General features: G+C 43.8%; 1 protein-coding gene across 2 annotated transcripts; it reads right to left on the reverse strand.

Moving 5' to 3' along the window:
* Positions 1 to 51: 51 nt before the first annotated feature.
* Positions 52 to 19,885, reverse strand: LOC115129535 (TBC1 domain family member 9B). Of its 2 annotated transcripts, XM_029659975.2 has the most exons (22): positions 19,595 to 19,885; positions 17,966 to 18,076; positions 17,671 to 17,789; positions 17,191 to 17,419; positions 16,554 to 16,812; positions 16,013 to 16,220; positions 15,500 to 15,697; positions 14,852 to 15,022; positions 14,096 to 14,246; positions 11,128 to 11,342; positions 9,890 to 10,007; positions 9,351 to 9,636; positions 8,955 to 9,084; positions 8,604 to 8,702; positions 8,284 to 8,352; positions 7,636 to 7,876; positions 7,371 to 7,436; positions 4,634 to 4,705; positions 4,210 to 4,260; positions 3,605 to 3,664; positions 3,397 to 3,488; positions 52 to 3,304 (listed from the first exon to the last, which is right to left on the reverse strand). In XM_029659975.2, the coding sequence occupies exons 1-22, from the start codon at positions 19,710 to 19,712 to the stop codon at positions 2,672 to 2,674; spliced, it is 3,696 nt and encodes a 1,231-aa protein (XP_029515835.1). In that variant the 5' UTR covers positions 19,713 to 19,885; the 3' UTR covers positions 52 to 2,671. The 2 variants fall into 2 exon arrangements, with proteins under 2 accessions (XP_029515835.1, XP_029515836.1); XM_029659976.2 differs by lacking the exon at positions 4,210 to 4,260.
* Between the last annotated feature and the right edge of the window lie 4,933 nt (positions 19,886 to 24,818).

The raw sequence follows: 24,818 nt of genomic DNA on the forward strand, positions 1-24,818 counted from the left end.
ATTAATATACCCAAAGGGTGTAAGCCTGTCCTATTAAATAAAACCATCAAGTTATTTCATTCAGTATTTTAATTTATTACACAATATAGTACAGTACTGATCAAATACAATTTAAAATGCAAGTTTGTGAATAAACACATCCGTTACATGGATACATTAATGACATATCTATAGGTCGATAAACAGATTTAACAGCCACATAGGCTATCCCAGAACCCCAAAAGATGCTAAACTACTTCCTTGTTCTTTGTTTTCACATTTAGAAAGTAGTCTGCAAGGTAAACAAGTAAAATTAGTCATTTTCATTAGATAAGAAACATATGCAGATGAAAAGAAAAGAATATACAAAGTGAGACAGGTTGTGTGTGCCAACATAAAATAATCTACATAGAATTTGATTAACTGGGACTTTGGGGCTGAGCGCAAATAACACTGATAAATGTAACTTGGGGTATAAAACTATCTTACGAAGTGCCAATAAACTTGGTATGTAATGCTGCAAGCAAATTCCTTGGGCAATGCTGGACTGTTGTTGAGTTATGAACAAAGGACCAGCCAGACAACCTTTTAAGTCTGGTTTTAGTGTCATAGAAGAACAGTTCGGAGAGCAGTATTGAGCAGTGCCAGCACATTTCTCCACTGATCTCAGACCCGTCTGGATAACCACAATGGAAACTAAAACTGAGGAGCCTATAGCCTTGTACAACAATCCCTAACTCCTACTTCTCTAGTGTTTCTCAATCTGAAGTTCTGAAGGAACTAGATAGGCGTAAGCAATATGACCGATGGAGCTACCATATTGCTTTCATCTGTCTGGTTTCTTCCCGAAGTTGGGGGGGGGGGGGGGGTGAATGGATTAAAAGACAACGGATTCTTAAAAATATCATTTTTCTTGCCAAACATAAAAAAATAGCTGTTGACAAAAGTAGACATGAAGAATGCAAAATATTTATGTTTGTGACCAATTTGGGTGTGTAGTCAAATACTGTGTATGAAGCTTATCTCTGTTAAAACAAGATTATGAATATTCAGGAGGACAGTAACAGTTTTCTCAATTCCTTCATAACATGAGACCAATTTGAGGCTATATTTTTATCAAGAAACATCTAATACACTTAAAAGCTTTGAACGATAGAAGATAATATGAAAATTATATGCAGTAATTCACAGCTTGGGACTCCTATTGGCTTGAAGGAAAAGCATTATATGGCATTTTAGCAAGTTTTTTTAGACTGAAATTTAATGGGAATCTGTTAAAATAGTATTTGCTTGCAGGAAATGTTTCCTTACTGCTATTCTGAAATGACAGAAGCAGTGCATTTCAGGGGTAACCATTGACCACTTACAGATGGTCAATTTAACTCCGGCCTGAATACAAAGATACAACCGACTCACAGCTAGGTCTAGTAACTAATGGAAAAACTATTGTATTTCTTTGGGTAAAACAATATTTGAGGTCATTTGATGAATGACACATAGCGCCCCGAGTGTCTGCTTTGAACTACGGGGAAGAGATACTGCCTTGTTTGATATGTAGGTCAAAAATTCAAGAAGGGCATTCAATGAAAACAATGCTGTTTGTTGTGATGCTCCAACTCTGCAGATTTTAGCCTCAGAGGTCCCTCCCCAAAATGCCAACACTACAATTATCCCTGTGTATATGCCAACCTATCATTACAAAAACAGTCCAATCAGGTCCTGGCAGGCGAGTCACCAAATGAGCAAAGCGCCATGCATATCTGAATGCTGCAGATTAATTGTAAGTTAGTGAAGGAGGGAGGACTCTCCCAAACCACACCAATGTGTTACCATGAGTTGTACTATAAGACTACACACCCAAAGGTAGTTTAAATAACCGACTGCTGAAATGGGACTAATGAAGCAAGTACTGGCCAGAGAACAGAGTGGTAACGCAGACATTCTCCCAACGTTCTCTCTAAGAAAAACCTACACAAAACAAAAACAAGCGGTTTCTAAAATCTAACATCTATAGTTCAGTCTTTTTTTTTTTAAAGGCTTTCTTGCTTTAGTTTGAGATGGCTGTGGATTTCACAGATACAAACGTATATATGTCTCATATAGGTCTTCCAGTTGAAGGCTTTTACCCACAGCTTAGATTGTGGTCCGCAGTGTGCTAGGAGAAGCGACAGAAATACAGTTGAGTACTAATACGTTAAAACTCTGATATCCTGCACCAATGTTCCTCTGCACAACATCCCATCCTTGGATTAGCCACTACACTTCAAGGGCAAGTTTCCCAGACAAATATTAAGCTTAGTCCTGGACTAGAAAACATGTGACATGGAGAACCTCTACTGAAAGTGATTTTTAGTCTAGGAACAGGCTTAGGTTGAATCTGGTTCTGAATGTAGTAGGGTTGATGTAATAGGTTGTAAATGTTTAGAGTTATGTGGCTTTTATCCAAGGTAAGAACCGTTGGGCAGACTCTATGCTTACAGACTGAATACTGTTTCAATAGATATATTTCCTACACACGCACGCACACACATATGGTTCTGTAAAATGATGACAATCACAACAGAGATACAGGTCTAGAGCTCCCTGTGAAACGGGAGTGAGGCAAGGCCGGACGGTAACTCGAGTTGGACAGTGATCGGTTTCCCCTACGGGTGAGAAATGACAGTGAGTGTTGAGTTCTGGATGGGTCCACTCAGGTCGAGAGCTGGGCCAACTCATGGTCACTTGACGAGCTCACCTGCCTCTCCACCCCCCTTTGCATCTTACAGGTTGCCATCCTTGCCTGAATGTCTCCCTTCTTCTCAAAGTAGTCCACCAGGGGCGGCTCGGTGAGCATCGACGCCAGCACCTGCTCGAAGGTGATGGACCAATCGCCGTCCAGCGTGCTGCCTCGCCGCTGCTGGTCACCGGCGCAGCCAATTAGGACTGTGTCATCGGCGATGTCCTCGCACTGCAGCGAACCCGTGCTCACCATGGAGTAGGACGAGACCGACGTGTCATCCTTCACTTCTTCGTCCGACGTCTGCTGGGGCGGCGTTTCTAGCTGGGCCTCCGCCAAAGCCTTGCAGACCAGGGACTGTCCTGAGCTGCTTTCCCCATTCGACTCTTCTTTTTCGGGCTGGGGCAATTCAGCGGAAAGGGTGGGACCCTGGGTGTAGGTGGTGTCGGTTGGTTTCTTGGCACAGTTGTTGGTGAACTTCTTGCCCACCTCTCCGATGCGCAGCAGCAGGCTGGCCACAGTGGCTATGGCGTGGTAGAGCTCCTGCTCCAGTGGGTCCTCGCTGAACATGTTGTACAGGGTTTTACACAGCTCTATGAACTGCTCCTGTAGGGGACACACAGGGGATCAGTCACAGAAATGGCTTCTCAAAGTGTGCATGAGTGGTCAAGTTATGGTCATCTCTCAGTAATGTGTACCTGGTTCATCCTGGGAAGATCTTTAATGGTCTCAATCTTGGGCTCCTTCTCCTTGGCCCACATCCTCAGGTAATACTTATAGTCCTTCACCTCTGAAACAGACATCACAATATTACACTGGATACGTATAGCAATACAGCTTGAATCCTGCAGAGGAAGAATATCAATACTGCAGAAAGGTAATTAACATAGGCGGAGTGAGGCTCACCTTTCTTCTCCTCTGCATCTCCGCATCCCGACGCTTCCCCAGCCTCTTTCATCTCCTCTCCTGCAGACGAAGACAACCACCACCATCATCATGTCCACAAAGCCACTACTCAGACCATCCACACACTACACAGTGACGGGGTAAAGTGGGTTATCTAGACAGAGGTTGGAGGGGGGGTTGATGTTTTTATTAGTTTGTGAGACATTCACTTCACGGAAGATGAGGGAAGTCAACTAGCCCACAGATACTAGGAGGGTAACAGGCAGGGATGGAAAGTCCACGCTCTGAGATGCAGATACCACAGAAAGTCAGATAAGGGGAAAGATGTGATGTCTATCACACCAGAACATTCCAAAGAGAGCCCCGAGTGGACTGTACCAAGTGGACAGGAAGAAGAAATGAGGGGGGACCCACTCTGTATAAAGTTGTGTAATCTGCTGGCGAGGTTATTAACAGGTTAGAGAGTGTCCTCTATGAACTAAAACAAATAATTGTCTCGCAAATTTGTAGATTGGAATATTAGATGGACTATTCTGCCTGACAGCGTGGCCAACATTTTGTTGATCAAACATGTCTTTGTGACACAGAGTCACAGAGAGACAAACCTGAGGTCACTTCCTGCACCAGGAAGTCCAGATCAGACAGGAAGGGAGATTCTGGAGCGTTGAGAAGAAAACAAAACGAGATGGGGAGAGCAAGAAATTACAGAAATGAGAGAAATAAAGCGCAATATAGAGAAAGATTAAGACAGAAAGTAAGTGAGGGAGGAAACAGATCCATGAGGATGATAACACACTGTCAGTTAAATCAAGTAGTAGGAATCCATTTTCCATGCACACACACACACGCAACGGAGCAGGACTGTAGGAACCATTCATTGCCTTAAGTAGAACATCTAAAATGTCAAATATCACATTTACATTGTGAGCAAACTGAAGTATGAGAGATGGTTACCAAGTGTGTATATTCCCCCTATAGAAGTATAAGAGTGTATGCTCTACGCATATGTCAACAGCAATGTGTGTGTACCCTGTGGACTGTCATCGTCAGTGAAGAACTGCGCAGCCTCTAGTGCCGACTCAGCCTCCTCTGGACACAATGCTGTAAGAGAAACAAGAAGCACGTTAGCACTAGTATGTATTTGTCATGACTGTCCATGTGAGGATCCACAGGTCAGATCAGTATTGCAATAAATAACTCCAGCCTGACCCCCTCTCACCTGCAGACGGGGGTGTTGACAGTTCACACCCTGATGTAAATCAAGGATTAGAACTTTAAGCTATCTCCCTCTCCAAATTTACCAAAGGAATGTGCCTTTGTTTCACAGATGTTTTCCCCGCCAAAACTGTAACACGTTCTAAAGTGAATACTGGAACAATATTTCTAACATAGAACGTGGGGAATGGTCAGAGGTGAGAAATAATAATGTCATTTGGGGTGTTATTTTGTGATGTCATTAAAAATGTTATAAAGTAAATACTGTAACTTGAGAAGTATATACACTACATGTACGAAGTCGTCATCCTCTTATGTCGTGTATGAAATACGACAAGTGTTTTTGTTGAGAGGGATGTAAATGTTAGAAACTATAAGACGAAATTGTTTATATAAAACTGTGCACAGCAAGTAGTCACCACCCCTTGAGTGAGGTCAGAGAGCGTGTCAGCCTCACGAACCACCCCTTTTGAATGAACTGTGTAAAACGGTGGGTTAAGAATGAACATATCAGGCCAGAGAAGCATGTAGCTGCAGCTCACTTGTAAAGTAGTTCAAACTCTAAAATCTCAACACGAGGTAGAGGCGAGAAGCTCACCTCCCAGACAATCACTGGAAGAATCAAGACATCTAAACGTAAATGCATTCATAATTTCTTACTCCAAACGGTGGCAGTTCGTGTGCAAAGTATATGGTTAATGTGAGAGTAGTTTCTAAATGTACCAAAGTATTAGGTCTCTCTCTCTTTTGTAACAAGCTGCCATATTGTGTTAGTCCGCAAGGGACCTGTTTCGTTAGCTAGTAAATAAATTAACCAATTTGTGTAGTACTAAATCATAAGAAAGGCTTTTTGCAGATGTTGGAGGCTACGACTGTTCAGAATGACGATATGATACGAGGTTATGATTAATAAGTTGACTGTTTCTGGATGTAACCTTTAGAGTTTAATTCGGGAGATGGTAAAAGAACCGCTCTCGTGGTGCCCCAAATTCCTATTGAGTTAATAGTTACATGATTAATTTAAAATTGGGTAACAAAACAATTATTTGATTAGATAAATAACATTCATCAGATTAATGAAATATTATAATACATACACATTGTCACTCATTCCCACAAGCACAAACATTTTCTCCAATTGCTCAATTGTTCTTAACTCTCACTTTTCTTAAAACTGCATTGTTGGTTAAATCCCTTCACCCCCATTTCCGCTTGGATCCCGTTAACGGGATTGATTTGACAACATCCAGTGAAATTGCAGTGCGCCAAATAAAAAAAAACAGATACTCATAATAAGAATTAATTAAACATACAAGTGTTATACATCAAAATACATCTTAACTTCTTGTTAATACAGCCAGTGTCAGATTTCAAAAAGGCTTTATGGCGAGAGCAGACCATGCGATTATCTGAGGACAGCACCCCACATACAAACACATGAAAATCAGATTTCAACAGGCAGGTGCTACACAAAAATCAGAAATAACAATATAATTCATGATTTACCTTTGAAGATCTTCTGTCGGCACACCAAAATCTCACATAAACATAAATTCCTTCATTTTATCCCCAAAATGTCCATTTATTTGGCGCGTTTGATTCAGAAATACACAGGTTCCAACTCGCCCAACATGACTACAAAGTATCTAATAAGTTACCTGTAAACTTGGTCCAAACATTTCAAACAACGTTCCTAATCCAAACTTATGTATCCTAAAACGTAAATAATCGATAAAACTTAAGACGGGGAAATACTGTGCTCAATTGCTCAATACCGGACGAAAATAAAGTGAAGCGCGTTCCAGGTCGTGCGCTCCAAAAGACTTGAGTCCCTTTGTGTGACACATGGAAAGGAAAGGAATACTTCATCTCTCAAAGGAAAAACATCAACCAATTTCTAAAGACTAGTAGTTGACATCTAGTGGAAGCCATAGGAACTGCAAGCATATTTCTATTAAAAAGGGATTACCATAGAAACCTAATGGAAATCACTGAGCTCAAAAAATGTTTTCCCTGGATGGATTGTGCTCAGGTTTTTGCCTACCAAATCAGTTCTGTTGTACTCGCAGACATTATTCAAACAGTTTTAGAAACTTCAGTGTTTTCTATCCGAATCTAATAATAATATGCATATCCTAGCTTCTGGGCCTGGGTAGCACGCTTTTCATTCGGATGTTAAAATACTGCCCCCTAGCCCAAAGAGGTTTTAAGGGCCTGTAAGTAAACATTTCACGGTAAAGTCTACACCCGTTGTATTTAGCGCATGTGAAAAATGTAATTTGATTTGAGAGACAATTCTTCTCTCATGTGCATACTGTCCCTTTAAAAACACACCACCCAAAGCACAGGGTCACAAGTGTGTCTGCTGGCTGGCTGACTGCAGGCTCACATCTTCTGCATTTATTGATTCACTAGAACTGTTGTTTCTGAGTGAAAAGTCTGAAGCCAAGTCAGAATGTGAGTGTCAATATCCTGCAGTATGTCTGCAATACATTTATCATAGGTAGGTTAGACTGTTATTGAACCTGAAGAGTTGTTTTTCCCTGCTTACCTGGTGGCAGGTGTAGTTTGTACAGTAACTTCAGTTTCTCTGTCATGTCTCCATGGTACATCCCACCTGATGGGAGACATATGGTTGGTCAGTTACCCAATTGGTGGCAGAGATGGGATCCATGCCAACTACAAGCAACCAGTCAAATTAGGCTTATCCTTCTACAAACTAGCAAAATAATTGTTCTCAAAACCACAGCTGAAAACATCAATGTCAGTTAAGTTGCAGCAAGTTGCGATTCCTTAATTCAAATCTCCAAACTCACTCAGGCCCGTGACAAACTCTTTGAAGTTGATGAGGCCGTCCTTGTTGCTGTCCAACAGGCGGAAGTGGCGAGCGGCCAGTGTGACGGTGTGAGTGCCACACAGCCAGGTGCCCAGGGCCCCGAACAGCTGGCAGAACTGTTCCAGGTCGATGCGGTACTGCTCCAGGTAGGGCAGGCTGGGGTCATGGCGCTCCGCCGCCGTGCAGCTGGCCCCCCAGTAGCAGCTCATAATGTGCTTGGCCTGCCATGGGCAATGGGAGTGGGATGCAGTTCAGAGGTGGTATTAGCTGATTGAAACATTGAATGGATTGTCCAATGATGCTTGACAGTTGAGGGACTTGAGCTAACAGCTTGATAGCGATGGCTTTTGTTAAGGGCTTTCAGGTTTACACTTGTTTGCAGCATGAGCCACAACTTGTTTTGTTCTCAGTCTATTGATAATGGCTCACTTGGTTGCACAACACCTAACATGTGACAGCTGTCTGACCTGTTATCATCACCGCAACCATGACTAATACCCACCACACTAAGTTGCCATGCCTGTGTTTAGAACATTGCTAACAAAGAACTTACTGAATAAAATGTTGACCAGTGTTTGGTAATGGTGTAAAAGCCACAGGGGCGGTAATAATTATGCCAATTTCTCACCTTGAAGAGAACATAGAGTTCTTCTAGCTCCTCGATGCTAAAGGCTGAGTCGGTCATGATGGCCCTCACCTGTGGACAGACACACAGCTTTACAACAAGACAGAGAAACATCTCTGGCTATAGCACATTGGACCAAGTAGGAACAGTAAGACAATAGATCATTATTAAGTGAAGGTTGGAATGGAGTATAATGTAGACTAATCTCAATGCTATGAAATTCAGTTGTCGACGTCAAACTACAACCATCAACGCAATGAGATCAAGAAACTAACTTCACTAAGCGTTTCAATCACAGTCACTTCTTTGACATATGAACTCACCACACTCCTCTTGGCAGTGTCTTCCAGCGATTGGATAACCTTTAACCTCTGCTTGAACCTCATCTGCTCGATGACATCAGCACGCAGACTTCCAAACTTCTGCTCAGGGACACAGAGAAACAGAGGGAAAAGGCAGGTGTTATAGAATTGTAGTATAATAGAATTGAAATAGAGTTCAATAGAGTCCGTTACAAATGTATCCCGAAGTCACTGATTTGTAGAATCTACATCAATCTCTCCTTGTTCAATGCGATTGAGTAAACAAGCGAGTTGTGTTTGAGAACTAAGAATGCATTTTTCTGTGAAAAAGTAATTTGGCTCTCCTAGTCATGCTGGGAGGACTTGTCTTACGTCATAGGATGACTTGATGAGCTGGAACACGTCAATCTCCGGTGGTGGTTCATCACCACTGGTCAACAGGGCGTGGAGGTGGGGAATGGGAGGAGACACAGTCTGCTTGTTGACAACATTGTCCAGGTACCTGAGAGAGAGTGAGAGAACCACTTATTCTCAGTCCAGCGCAATATGGCTATAGCTTCATCAGTCCAGAATGGTAATGTCACCATTCATAAATAAAAATGTAAAACAATTAAGGTTTCTGTATAGTTACCCTTCCAATGAAACATTTTGGCTACATAATGTGTGGTGTCAATTCCAAGAAACACTTGAAATCCATCACTCACTGTCCCAGTATGGTCATGGCCTCTCCCTCGTCAGTGCAGACAGTCTCTCCCACCCCCCACTCACCGTCCGAGTATGGTCATGGCCTCTCCCTCGTCGGAGCAGCCCAGCAGCGTGTCCATGTTGGCGTGCAGCACGGCCAGTGCCACCTGGAAGATGACCTTGATGCCCTCGTAGAAGAAGCAGTCGACCAGGAGCACGGCGCTGTCGAAGGGCATGACGCTGAGAAATAGCGTGAGGAACCAGGAGAGGGAGATGGTGGAGATGACGCCCAGCTCCTGCATGTGCTCGTAGAGGAGGGGGAGGCACTCACGAGTCAGCTCCTCAAACACGCCTTGGTCAACGAGAGCACCTGGGGGAGAGGGAGAATTTAAAAAAGACATCCATATCCAAACATACGCATCAAGGTTGGGTTCAATTCATTTTAGGAAAAGAGGTAAAATGAAAATCATGCAATGAAAAGTCCTTTTAGAAAATTGGAAAACTGAATCGACCACAGCCCAAACTACTGAGTTCTTATCACCCTTAGAACCTTCAGCAATCGTTCTATTTCTATGGTAATTAGCGGCTCTGTATTTCTATTGTCAGTCTTAGCTGTCACTCACCCACAACCCTGGTGTTGTAGTAGTCTGGCAGCATCCTCTCACACAGAGCCACCAACAGCCAGAAGGCCTCCTCCTCTGTACAGTACAGCAGCAGCACCGACGTCACAATGTTCATCGCCTGGAGGGGACAGGCATCGATCATTGTGTACTCTTCTGCTTGTACAGCATCACAAATGTTATTTCCTGTCTTAGTGAATTTCTAGTTCCAAGTTATTAGTCGTATGTACGGGATACGCATGATATACATCTTCCAATGAAATGCTTACTTGCAGGTTCTTCCTCGACAAGTCAACGACAACAAGAAATAATACGAAAGGGGTTCGTTCGCCACTTTCAAAGTTCCAAGTACGAGCGCTATCAATGGCTCACAGGCTCCGAGAAGCACTGCAAACTGTACTGCTGGGAATGCCTATTATTTACAAGTGATCGATTTGGTGTTTGGAGTCACACTGGCTTTGCAAACTTGAGTTGTCTAACCAAGGCAGCAACGAGACACCAAAGTACGCCTGAGCACTTACAAGCAATGGTGCTTTTGAAAACTTTTGGGGACACCCGAGTGGATCTACAACTCAATGAACAAGCGTGCTGGGCAACGGAGCTGCACAATGAAAAGGTGAAGAAAAATAGGGAAATATTGAAAAGACTCATTGATTGTGTCATGTTTTTGGGTAAACAGGAACTTTAATTTAGTGGACACGATGAAAATGCTGACTTTTTTTGGACTTAAAGCTCAAAAGTTTGTGGACCAGAAATGGATAGAAGAAGAATATTAATATAACTGTTGCACTCGACTATGTTCTTGCCTATTATTTGAACTGTACTGTATTGTACTCTTCCCCTGCAATTCTCTGAATAAAAATGTCAATTTCAAGGTGACGCAAAGCCTGGTTATACTGCGTTTCTGTCTAAATGTATAGTGTCTAGAGCCATGGCATCATAATGATGGTAATAAGAGGTGGGTTAATTCAGGGGGGGGACGGACTGTGTAGGACCTCACTGAAGGCCCAGGCCCCAGGCACGCCACTGCCAGGCAAGCTCTATCCTGGAACCCACAAGGAAAACGGAAGAGAGGGCACCCAAGAAACACCTGGCAGCGGGAGCTTGAAGCAGACACCAAAAGATCTGGCATAAGATGGAACAAGACTGAGTGTGATGGAGAGTCATTGATGGCCTATGATACTCCCTGGAGAGTGACGAGCCTAAGTAAAGTAAAGTTGTTGTTTTTTAAGTTGTCATACCTGGCAGTATCCTATGCCAGGGTTGCGGCAGGCGTAGGCGGTGAGGACCCTGCGGAGGGCAGCGATGCCCATCTCATTCTGGAAGGCGTGGTGCTCGGGCATGGAGCGGTGCAGGTCCCTCTCGATCTCCTCCGTGGCCAGGGTACAGCGGCCCATGGCCTGCTCCACCAGCTCAGCATAGTAGCCAGGGTGGGTGGCCATCTCATTCTGAGCTCCTGGAGAGGAGATGGATGGTAGTAAAAGAGTTAATTCAATGGATTATGAGGCAGATTCAGTCCATATGGATTTGTCAGTCGGCAAAGGATCTAACGTTTAGATCCTTTTGATTCTATCCGTTGTATGACTGGTTGTTTGTTTGTTGTATCAACAAAAACATGAACCAACTTTACATATTTGCTAGAAAACACAAAGTCGACAGATTCCTGAAAACAGACTAGTCATTCCAGATATCATTGCAGGACACAATCCTGGTCATTGAGTGCTATCATTTTACATAGAGGAAACAGCCAAAGTACAAAAACACATCCACATAGCAACACAATACAGCGGTTCCGTTTCTAGGTTCTCTCATTATTGTGTAACCCTTGCATAGCTAGGCCGCATGACTCAGGAATCTAGTTGGTCAGCTGATACCAGATGAGTCAGAAAGGAATGACGGAGGGGAGGGGTCAGCTTGGTGACGTTGCAATAACAACACTTCCCTAGTCAATATGGCAGAGACAATGAAACACATTACCTTCAAGTCACAAGGTAGGAGTGAGTGCTTTCCTTGAAACCAACAGATTGCTGATGTGGATGTGCACCACACACACACACACACAAATTAGTGGATCTGGCTATTTCAGCCACACCCATTGCTGACAGGTGGTGTGTAAAATCGAGCACACAGCCATGTGATCTCCATAGACAAACATTGGCAGTAAAATGGCCTTACTGAGGAGCTCAGTGAGTCAACGTGGCACGGTCATAGGATGCCACCTTTCCAAGTCAATTGGTCAAATTTCTGCCCTGCTAGAGCTGCCCCGGTCAACTGTACGTGCTGCTATTGTGACGTGAAAACGTCTATGAGAAACAATGATTCAGCCGTGAAGTGGTAGGCCACACAAGCTCAAAGAACGGGACCGCAGAGTCCGGAAGCTAGTAGCATGTAAAAATTGCAACATTCACTACCGAGTTCCAAACTGACTCAGCCGCACACAAGCCTAAGATCACCATGTGCAATGTCAAGCGTCGGCCGGAGTGGTGTAAAGTAGGGTTGGGCGTTATTACAATATAATCGGATATCAACTATGTTTAAAAGACATCGATGGCAACAACATTGTGATGTGTAATATAAATTATTGTCACACACACAAAAGCTATTTGACCAAGAAGGAGAGTAATGGGAGTGCTGCATTAGATGACCTGGCCTCCACAATCACCCAACAGCAACCCAATGGGGATGGTTTGGGATGAGTTGGACCGCAGAGAAAAGCAGCCAGCAAGTGCTCAGCACATGTGGGAACTCCTTCTTCGAAGAAACTCAAATATAAAATCTATTTTTTTGGTTACTACATGATTCCATGTGTTATTTCATAGTTTTGATGTCTTCACTATTATTCTACATTGTAGAAAATAGTAAAGATAAAGAAAAACCCTGGAATGAGTAGGTGTGTCCAAACTTTTGACTGGTACTGTATATAATATTTTAAAAATGCACAGACGATAGTTTAACCTATTTGAACATGACTGGTACCGCTGGAGTCAGGCAGCGCACAACAATGCAGCTCACAGCTGAGCGACACGCCAAATGACCTACCTATTCCTATTTGCCATACCCTTTTTCATAAATATGTAGGTAGACTTAGCCTGCTATTAACATAAGAGTTGGTTATGGTTCTCCTGGCATCTGCCAAACCCAGATTCGTCTGCCGAACTGCCAGATGGTGAAGCCTGATTCAGCACTCCACAGAACACGATTCCACTGCACCAGATTCACATGGGCGGCGAGCTTTACACCACTACAGCCAACGCTTGTCATTGCGCATGGTGATCTTAGGCTTGTGTGCAGCTGCTCGGCCATTGAAACCCATTTCATGAAGCTCCCGAAAAACAGTTATTGTGCTGACATTGCTTGTTGCAATCAAAGACAGGCGATTTTTACGCACTATGAACTGACTAGTTCGAAAGGTGGCATCCTATGATAGTGACACATTGAATGTCACTGAGCTCTTCAGTAAGGCCATTCTACTGCCAATGTTTGTCTATGGAGACTGCAAGGCTGTGTGCTTGATTTTATACACCTGTCAGCAACGGGTGTGGCTGAAATAGCCAAATCCTTTAATTTGAAGGGGTGTCCACATGCTTTTGTGTATATATAGTCTATAATTCAACCGTCAAACTCTGCCATTCAAAATCACCATGTTTGAAGAAACCTTATAGGCTATTATTGAATGCATTTGTTTCTATTTGGTAAATGATCTACCTCACTTTTACAATCTACAATTCTGTTGAATTCATGGTACAGGCCCATTGGCTTTCTGCTAGCTCCACCTAAACCAAACTTGAACCCTCAAAGCTAGCCTGTAGGTGATTAGTGGCTTCTTTGAGAACTGGTACAAGAACAGAAACCATACGGGGGGAGAGTTCCTCTGCAATGACACCTACTTATGGTTGGTGGTTTGAAACCCCACAGACTTGCTGCCAAAAACAACACTAAGACATAGTGCATCTGTGCTAGAGTAGGAGTGGCCTAGTGGTTGGAGCCATCAGCCACAGACTACACAGCCAAAGCAGAAGTTTAGAAATGTAGCCTGACTTCCATCAGAAAAACTGAGTGCAATGACTGCATATTTGGATGCTCCAGTTAAGGCATTTGGTAACTGAAGCACGGTATCTATGTGGGCTAACCAAAACTCTTATGTGCTCTTTGGAGACACATAGGCTAAGAAAATTCTAGAAATTGAATTGTAGAAAACAAAATGTCTACCTGAGAAGAGCAGCCACAGCTCCCCTCGGAGGCTCTCAGGGATACCGTTGAGCACCAGCTCTCTGGTCTTGGAGGTACGGTACATACACACCCCCCTGCCAAACTCAAAGAAGTGGATGTTCCATGACTCCTCTTTCATTTTCTCCTTGGTCTGAGGAGGTGAATAGAAAGAGAGAGAAGGGGGGGTGTCAGTAAATCAGTATGACCCCCCAAAAATAAAACATCAAGCGAAAGGTATGTTATAACAATATAATGACATTGGTGATCAATGACTAGAATGCTGTAAGGACATGGTGTTTATGCTCCTTTGGCACCATGAGCAAAGCAAACGTCATCAAAGAGCTAAGACAACGAATGGCGAAGTGAGCACTGTTTCCAAATGAGCCAGGCCTGACTTGCAATCCTTGAGTTTGGGAGCTAGATAGATAGATGAACAGATGGTGGCCTTCAAGTGTCAAATTTCAAGCTTGCCTATACAGACACGGTTAAGATAGTATTTTCTTTCGTGTAATGTTAACCATGATAGGACAAGAACCATAGACACGGCATACATTAACCTACATTCTAAAGCATCAAACTCGGTCTACATCTCTAGGTAGTGACAATAAAAGACTGTTCAGAAAGGATCACTTCAGCTTAAAAAACAGAGAGAGCACACTGAAGTAATAAAAACCATATAAAAAAAATGGGTAGGATATTCTGAGAGTATAAGACAGTCGAAGCCGTTGACGTGGGTCTGGGTGGGGTTGGACTCACAGCTTTGGGCCCGTGGTCCTCTGGGTCGTCCTTCTGGTAGATGCGGAGCAGGCCCTGTGTGGCTGTTGGCAGGCTGGGACTGTAGTGGCGCCCCTGGGACGGTTCCCCTCCTGCGCCCGTGGGTGTGGGGAGGCTGGAGGAAAGTGGGGTCGTACTGGGGCTGGGAGAAACCTGGGGGGGGGGAGGAGGAGGAGATTGTGGATTTAAAGGGGCGTTATCAGCTAAAACATACCAGCTGGATATCCTGTCATGCTAAAAAGAAGTAAGGAGAGAGAGAATATAAAGAATACACATTTTTATTTACAGTATGTAATAAACAAATCCATTCAAAAGAAGTCATTCTAGCAAAAACATGACTGTGAATGAGTGGTCATATCATATTAATGTCATCTAGAGCGTAGCAGAAAACGTCAAAAAGCCATATTATGGATCACAATCTCATAGGGTTGCAAAATTACAGTAACTTTCCCCAAATTCCCAGTTGGAATATTCACAGAATCAGGAGTGAATAAGCAGGAAATCTGGAATCCACCTAACAGGATTTCTTGAAAACCGGAGAATTTTGCAACCCTACTCTTTCACGACAGAGTGTTACTGACAGATCAAAGGGCCCACCCAAACAGCACACATCCCCTCTGATTGACTCACTGAATAGCCACTGAGGGCAAGCGGGTGGCCGTCGCTCCACAGCTTGTCAGGTGTGCGCTGCAGGAAGTCGGAGATGCGCTGGACCAGGAAGTCGCGGTCTTTGAGGTTGGCGAAGAGGAAGGTCATCTTGTTCTTGGTGCTGATGGACACGGGGCAGGGCAAGACGCTGCTGCTGTCTGCCTTCTCCACAATGGACACCTAGAGAGAGGGAGTGAGGAGAAAGAGGGGATGAGGGAGAAAGGGGAGGTGAGAGAGAGAGGGGGGAAGAGTGCTTTGTTTATTTACTCTAATGTACAACTAAGAACATTAGGCGCATCCCATGAGGGCATGTTGTCACCCATGAAAAAAAGATGGACAGTGAGAAAGTGAGTGTGAAAAAGATTGCCAGAGAGAGAAAGGAAATGAGAGAAAGGGGGAGGCAGGACAATGGGAAAGAGAGAGACAAGAGGCAAGATGTCCGAAAACGAAAGAAAGGGGCGTGCTTGCGTTGTGTGTGTGTGTGTGTGTAGGTACCTCTCTGAGGGGGATGATGAGCTGACAGAGGTCCTCCTCACGGCTGCAGAAGCAGATGTAGTTGTTGGAGACAAACAGCTGGCCCACAATGTGCATCTTGGCGAAGGGCGTCCACAGCGTGCAGTCTGTGTGTCCGTCCAGGCGCTCGTCCGGGGTCAGGCGGAACAGCGCCCGGTAGCGTTCGTTCTTGGCCCGTGCGTCCAGGTCCCTGAAGTTGACATCCAATAGTGAGAGGAGGAGTACATTAGCAAAAGTATATATACAGTAAATATATACACATGAAAAAAAATATATGGTGATTTATCGGTGAGATGCAGAAAATTGAGGACCATCATTAACAAAAATCTGGTGTGTTAGGAAGAACAATACACACCGTGCTGCCTTTCAGGACCTGAATTGCCTACCCCTGTTCTCTGGAGGTTGAACAAACAAGTTCTTGGAAGAACCCTCCATTTCATTGAAAACAGGTGTTCGGAAAAATTCCGGTCAGAAAAATAAGGAAATTCCCGACTCATCTCTCTTGAACCTTGAAACCTCGTACCTCTTGAGTGCCGAGACGTTCTTGAGCGTCTTGCATGCCTTGGGCAGCGTGCGGTCGGCGGAGAAGCCCTCGTTGTCCAGCAGCTGGCGCATGGCAATGGTGGCCAGCTGCTCCATGAGCTTGAAGGTGTCGTTTATGTTGAGGAACATGGAGAAGTAGTGTTCCGTGTGCCGTGTGCTCACCCGCACACTCTCCGGAAACACCAGTGTGGCGTTCTTCTCAAGACGTGTCACTTCCGTCCACTGCACCACCAGGGTCACTATAAGGGGAGACGGGGGGGGGGGGGGGGAGACAGAGAAAAGGGATACGAGGGAGAGAGAGAGAGCAAAGGAAGGGGGCAGTGAGCAAGCAGAGATTGGTGTACAGTAGAGAGGAAGAAACAGCAGAAAGGGAAAGAAGGTAGATTTCATAGAATTCCATTTGTCGGGGTTACTGCTGCAACATTCAAGTGGGGTTACCTCTACACCCATACAAACTCAATACTCCATGTCCTTTCACACACTCTCTCTTAGCCCCATTATCTTCTTCTGTAACGAGTCTCATAAGATTCCTACCCATTTCATTCATTCTTAGACACACATGCATGCTCACACACATCCTATGCAAGCATGTCGGGTGAGCGAGCACACACACACACCTTCTTTCCCCAGGAGAAAGGAGTAGAAGCAGAGGTGGTTGACGCTGAGGTAGACCCAGCCCTGGCGGGGCACACGGCCCTTCCAGTAGCTACAGGAGTAGTAGTTGACCAGCTTCTCCTCGCCGGGCATGCCAAATAGCTTCCTCATCTTCTGCTCGGCCTCGCGGAACTTGCCAGAGTCCTCGTCCTCCTGGGCCGCTTTGCTCTTGTTCTCCTCAGCGATGATGCCCTAGATAGAAAGATTGGAGGAAGACACGCATGCCACTTAGAATGGGCATGAATGGCATTTTCCGGATTGCATGGATTTCGGTCAATGTGACCATGACGCATAGATCTGCTCTTAATAGAGGAACTGAGTCAGCAGCTTACATAACGCAGGAGAAACAATTAAGACATTGGCTAACCCAAGGTTTGACCATAGAATTTGAATGTGTTCTAATTCTAGGAGGTTGAACTATGCTTTGTGGCAGCAGTGCCTACCGAGACCTTCCCCTTGACGAAGGTGGTGATGTCTTCGTCGTTGTCGAAGATGGAGAGCGTCTGGAGCAGGTTGGTCTCCAGCCACTCCCAATGCCCCGTGATCTCCTTCCGGGAGGAGCCTGGGAAAACACAGTATTTCAGCACAACAAGAAGAGGTCTCTTTAGACCTGATCATAATGGATAGAATTTATATAGTCCCAATGCTTTTATACAGTTGTATTTAAATAAGCTAGCTTCAAAACAGTTTGCCTATCCCAGAATATTCAGAAGTGTCATGGCATGGTTTTGCACCCACCACAAGCGATGCTCCAGAAGATCTGGGAGTCCCCTGTCTGGTGCAGGATCCTATAGGGAGCCACTCTGGCACTGGAGTCCAGGACCACATCCATGGTGCCCACCAACAATCCTGAAGTAAAACAGCACAGCATTTTAGGCATGAATCCCAATAGGGGACTACAGGTCAACCATGCAAAATATGAAGTAGCTGGCTGGAGGAGTCCTAACTTTGCACGTGTGACTTTTAACCTACTTTCTGGGTAAACAAATGTTATTTGGTTAAGATCATAATTGACATTATTTTTTAGGGGGAGTGTGGAAGTCCAACACCTGTTGAAGCACAATGTCTGATAATACAGACATGCATTGAAACTCACATGTGCACGCACATACACATACCTCAATCATTCCTACATGATGTACTATTTCATAGCCTACATTTGACCGTCGTATGTGACGGGTTAATGTGTACCGTAGGCTAGTCTTAGACCTTGCTTATGTTCCTAGAACTCATCAGCAACACAGCTGCAGTGGTGCTGTTGCTTTTAGACAAGGACTTGGGGGAGAGATATCTAAATCAAAGGGAAACATCATAAACCCTTGTGAATGAAAGGCCACTTGTGTGAAGTCACCTAAAATGAGACTTGATCTAATTCAGTACAAATCTAACTAAATTATGAGTGTCGGACTAGATAGCTTCCTAGCCTAAAAATAGTTATTTAATATAAAATTGTTTTTCATTACATGCAATTCTCTTTATTCTCTTTATTACTAGAATTACAGGAGATAGCTAAAGTTACCTATATCTGGTGTTTTATGATAGCACCAAATTCAAAGTGGGAGGCTAATCCAAGTTCAATGTTTTTGTCATATGGCAGTGCTAGCTTGCACAGTATCGGGTTGGCTAAACTAGTATATGGTCCCTTGAAGACTACTGGGAACTCGGAAAAAACGAGGTCGAATCATGACGTCAGTGATCTCCAAGTCGGAAAAATCGAAGCTCAAGAAAGAGGCCCGAGTTCCCGACCTGGAATTCCGAGTTGGATGACCTTTCAAAACTACCAGTTGTCTTGAACGTAGCAATAGTCTACTAGCTGTGTAACGTTATTGTTTAGTGTTGTATTTGAGAAAATGTACATAAGTCAAACGCATTCAAAACAACTGGGAACTGGAAATTCGAAAATCTCAAAATTCACACTTCAGTGCGTTACACACAACTCGGAACTAGGGCAAAAACGAGTTCTGACTGGGATTTTTTTTAACGGGCTTCCAACTCGGAAACTCGAGCATCTTTTTAGAGATCCGAAATTAAGATCACTGACGTCATAATTTGACCTCGTTTTTCCCAGAGTTCCCAGATGTCATGAAAGCACCATTTTAGCAAGCATTATAGCTATCAATTCTGTTAGCTAGTAGTAGCAAAGAGCGAGCATGGTAAGTGAAGAAAAAACAAAGCTAACGTTAAATAGCTAACAGTAGTTAGCGCCACTTTTCCCCACGTCAACACAACAGCTAGCCTGTGTGCTAGCTATCTTGCTAACACCCAAGCCTGCTAACAAAAGCCCTCGTTACTAATGCAAGACATTAGCCAACACAAATTATATTTTTCAGAAAACAGTTATACCAAATTATTGAATTTCATAGTTACCAGTGATGCCCCCTCCTTTTCCATGGCCCTTTCTCCGCTGGAGAATGAAAAAGGGGTTCGCCCTTTCGCTCACCCACAGAGCGTTGGCCAGCAACACCTCCTCCGGAGTTATCCACATTTTGAATTACCTTTTTCCAAATTACGCACTTATACTTGGATATTATGCTGCACCGCGTACGTTAAGAGACTTTACACAGGCCTGTTTTGCAGACGTGTTGCCTGCTGTTTTGAGTTCATGACCGCGGGCAGTCCGTCGTGCAGCTGTCTGGTCTGTTGTGTTTCTGAAACTGTTCGCCTCCTACTTGCATGAAACACGCCCACTGTACGCTGCGTCGCTTCTTGACGTGGTCACTGTCACTGCAATATTTTTGTAATCATAATGCACATACTGGTAGGACTACATAGATGCCGCTTTCAAAACCACTGGGAGGTTAGTGATCTTCAGGTCAGAAAGTCGGATCTCTAGAAACAGGCCCGAGTTCCCTTGTTGGAATTCCAAGTTAGATAACCATTCAAATCGATTTTCCCAGTCTGAGGTCGTTATTTTCCGAGTTCCCAGTTGATTTGAACGATTGGAAGTTGGATATTTCCGAGTGCTCAGTTCCCAGTTGTTCTGAATGCGACAAGAGTACAATAGTATGAATAAAACCTAGCGGTCAAACAGGGAATTGGTTCCAATTGTTTTTCCACTTTTCATTTTTCCCACAGGGGATTTCATAAACACTTCAAATAAGGGCTGTGATTTGGAGGCATACCCTGGAGTGACATTTGATTACTGCAAATCGCTCTAGGACAAGGTTACATTTATCAATATATTCGCTTGTAATTACCCCCCAAAATGAAATGCTAATTAGCTGATAATGTGGCTATCATAAAGAACTACAAATGATTACTGCCAAATTGAGGCAAAGGTAGGATTTTCTGGATTAACTATCTAATGTTAGCTAAATGCAGTAATGAACAAATTGGCTACATTTGTTTAAATGGACAATTCTGTGATCTGTCTTGTGTATGTTTTAAATGGACACAATACCGGTAATGAAGGTGTCAGTTAGAAGATAACTCGATGCACTCATGGCTCTGTATAATACTGGGGACTGTGAAAATACCCCTGGTGGGGTAAGTGTGCGTGTCAGCGCTATGCAAACAACTCTTTATTTAAAAAAAATTTTTACCCCTTTTTCGTGGTATCCAATTGTTGTAGTAGCTACTATCTTGTCTCATCTCTACAACTCCCGTACGGGCTCGGGAGAGACGAAGGTTGAAAGTCATGCGTCCTCCGATACACAACCCAACCAGCCGTACTGCTTCTTAACACAGCGCACATCCAACCCGGAAGACAGCCGCAGGAAACACCGTGTACCTGGCAACCTTGGTTAGCGCTCACTGCGCCCGGCCCGCCACAGGAGTCGCTGGTGCGCGAGACAAGGACATCCCTACCGACCAAGCCCTCCCTAACCCGGACGACGCTAGGCCAATTGTGCGTCGCCCCACGGACCTCCCGGTCGCGGCCGGTTACGACAGAGCCTGGGCGCGAACCCAGGGACTCTGATGGCACAGCTGGTACTGCAGTACAGTGCCCTTAACCACTGTGCCACCCGGGAGGCCCTAAACAACTCTTTGTTAAGGGTTTCAGTGACATCCGTAGCTGTAGTTGCTGGTGTGTAAATGGTTGAATCATCAGCATACATGCTTTATTTAATGCCAGTGTCAGGTCATTGGTAAAAAAAAAAAAAAAGAGTAGAGGGCTTACAGAGCTGCCCTGCGGTACATCACACGTTTACATGTTTGACATTACAGGAAAGAAATTTCATAAATGAACTTTTAACAAGGTACTGTTAATTGACATGCATTCCAGGTGACTACCTCATGAAGCTTGTTGAGAGAATGCCAAGAGTGTGTAAAGCTGTCATCAAGGCAAAGGGTAGCTACTTTGAAGAATCTCAAATATAAAATATATTTAGATTTGTTTAACACTTTTTTGGTTACTACATGATTCCATATATGTTATTTCATAGTTTTGATGTCTTCACTATTATTCTGCAATGTAGAAAATAGTAAAACATAAAGAAAAACCCTTAAATGAGTAGGTTTGTCCAAACTTTTGACTGATATTGTACGTTTTCTCAACAACAGGTTATGGCCAATAATATCAAAGGCCGCACTGACATTTAACAGTACATCTCCCACAATCTTCTTAGCAATTTATTTCAACCAATCATTAGACATTTGTGTCTGTGCAGTACAGGTTGTGTGGCCTTCTCTATAAGCATTCTGAAAGTCTGTTGTTAATTTGAGAAATAACATTGTATTTGGTCAAATATCATTTTCCAATAGTTTGCTAAGAGCTGGCAACAAGCGGATGTGTCTGCTGTTAGAACCAGTAAAGGCCGCTTTACCACTCTTGGGTAGCGGAATGACTTTGGCTTCCCTCCAGGCCTGAGGGCAAAGACTTTCCTCTAGGCTCAGATTAAAGATATGACAGATGGTAGGTGACTAGTCACTCCTATCCTCAGTAGCTTTCCATCTAAGTTGTCAATGTCAGGAGGTTTGTCATTATTGATCGATACATTTTTCCACCTCTCCCAGACAAACTTTACAAAATTCCAACTTGCAATGCTTTCCTTTCATTATTTGTTTTTTTTATGCATGAGTACAATTAGTTTAGTCTCATTGTTGTCGAAATCCATTTACACAGGGACACTCATTGTTCATTGTCAGCGCGCTACATAGGTTCCAATAAAGTTAATGCACCGTAGTGAACGTCTGTCAGAAGCTCCATCGGGGCAGTCCCATTAGTTCCCTTATTTACTTCAGACAAGTAATATTAGCATGATTTTGCTTATTCATCATTCATAATTAATTAACATTTGGTTCATTCACGTGACTGACCAAAACCTCACAAGTTTTCATCTCTCTAATCTGAGACCTTGAAACTGAGATATATTTAGTTCTCAAAACAAGTTCTGGAAGTAATGCCAAATTAGGAGATACTGATAAGTGAGGATTCGTTCAATCAGTCACTTGCATGAAGACAGAAATTGGTTATTAGAACAGCATACGAATAGAACACAGAAATGAGTTATTAGAAAAGCACAAGTATAACATTTCCATCACAACATAATTTCTCAATTTGCAGAAAGTCAGCCAGTCAGATGTGCAGCCAGACTTATTTGCCACTATTTTTGCTCCATCTCTTTCAATCAAACAGTTTTTCAATTCCTCATCAATTAATGGAGCCTTATCAGTTCTAACAGTCAGTTTCTTAACAGTTGCATATTTATCAATGATTTATTAATTTATTGAATTGCTTCTTCACATCAGACCAACAAATATGTTGAACATCATCCACATAAGAGTCACAGCAAAATATTTTGTACGATCTCTTATACACTATTTTAGGCCCATCTTTCGGAACTTTGGTGTTCCTGGATATAGCCACTACATTTTGATCACTACTAGATCAGCTTTAATATTGCAGATAGTAGCTTCCATCAATGTAATCGTCTGCATCAATTCCAACTCCAAATATATATATACAGTTGAAGTCGGAAGTTTACATACACCAGCGCAAATACATTTAAACTCAGTTTTCACAACTCCTGACATTTAATCTAAGTAAAAATTCACTGTCTCAGGTCAGTTAGGATCACCACTTTATGTTAAGAATGTCAGAATAATAGTAGAGAGAATGATTTATTTCAGTTTGTATTTCTTTCATCGCATTCCCAGTGGGTCAGAAGTTTACATACACTCAATTACTATGTGGTAGCATTGCCTTTAAATTGTTTAACTTGGGTTAAATGTTTCAGGTAGCCTTCCACCAGCTTCCCAAAATAAATTGAGGGAATTTTGGCCAGTTCCTCCTGACAGAGCTGGTGTAACTGAGTCAGGTTTGTAGGACATTACTTGCACACGCTTTTCCAGTTCTGCCCACATTTACATTTACATTTAAGTCATTTAGCAGACGCTCTTATCCAGAGCGACTTACAAATTGGTGCATTCACCTTATGACATCCAGTGGAACAGTAGTGCATCTAAATCTTTTAAGGGGGGGTGAGAGGGATTACTTTATCCTATCCTAGGTATTCCTTAAAGAGGTGGGGTTTCAGGTGTCTCCGGAAGGTGGTGATTGACTCCGCTGTCCTGGCGTCGTGAGGGAGTTTGTTCCACCATTGGGGGGCCAGAGCAGCGAACAGTTTTGACTGGGCTGAGCGGGAACTGTACTTCCTCAGTGGTAGGGAGGCGAGCAGGCCAGAGGTGGATGAACGCAGTGCCCTTGTTTGGGTGTAGGGCCTGATCAGAGCCTGGAGGTACTGAGGTGCCGTTCCCCTCACAGCTCCGTAGGCAAGCACCATGGTCTTGTAGCGGATGCGAGCTTCAACTGGAAGCCAGTGGAGAGAGCGGAGGAGCGGGGTGACGTGAGAGAACTTGGGAAGGTTGAACACCAGACGGGCTGCGGCGTTCTGGATGAGTTGTAGGGGTTTAATGGCACAGGCAGGGAGCCCAGCCAACAGCGAGTTGCAGTAATCCAGACGGGAGATGACGAGTGCCTGGATTAGGACCTGCGCCGCTTCCTGTGTGAGGCAGGGTCGTACTCTGCGGATGTTGTAGAGCATGAACCTACAGGAACGGGCCACCGCCTTGATGTTAGTTGAGAACGACAGGGTGTTGTCCAGGATCACGCCAAGGTTCTTAGCGCTCTGGGAGGAGGACACAATGGAGTTGTCAACCGTGATGGCGAGATCATGGAACGGGCAGTCCTTCCCCGGGAATTGTCTATCGGATTAAGTTCGGATTAAGTTCAGGGCTTTGTGATTGCCACTCCAATACCTTGACTTTGTTGTCCTTCAGCCATTTTTCCACAACTTTGGAAGTATGCTTGGGGTCATTTTCCATTTGGAAGACCCATTCGCTGACCAAGCTTTAACTTCCTGACTGATGTCTTGAGATGTTGCTTCAATATATCCACATACATTTCCTACCTCATGATGCCATCTATTTTGTGAAGTGCACCAATCCCTTCTGCAGCAAAGCACCCCGCACAACATGATGCTGCCACCCCCATGCTTCACGGTTGGGACGGTGTTCTTCGGGTTGCAAGCCTCCCCTTTTTCCTCAAAACATAACGATGGTGATGGTAATTATGGCCAAACAGTTCTCTTTTTGTTTCATCAGACCAGTGGACATTTCTCCAAAAAGTGCAATCTTTGTCCCCATGTAC

This window comes from Oncorhynchus nerka, linkage group LG5 (genome assembly GCF_034236695.1).
Source record: "Oncorhynchus nerka isolate Pitt River linkage group LG5, Oner_Uvic_2.0, whole genome shotgun sequence".
Taxonomy (NCBI): Eukaryota; Metazoa; Chordata; class Actinopteri; order Salmoniformes; family Salmonidae; genus Oncorhynchus; species Oncorhynchus nerka.

Bases quoted from the DNA above. Each gene is read 5' to 3' on its own strand.
- LOC115129535 (XM_029659975.2), bottom strand. From the start codon at position 19,712: ATGTGGATAACTCCGGAGGAGGTGTTGCTGGCCAACGCTCTGTGGGTG. The intron at 16,813-17,190 runs GTGTGTGTGTGT...CTCCCCTTATAG, and splicing joins CTTTCTCCTGGGGAAAGAAG to TGACCCTGGTGGTGCAGTGG. The intron at 7,437-7,635 runs GTGAGTTTGGAG...GTCTCCCATCAG, and splicing joins AGAGTTTGTCACGGGCCTGA to GTGGGATGTACCATGGAGAC.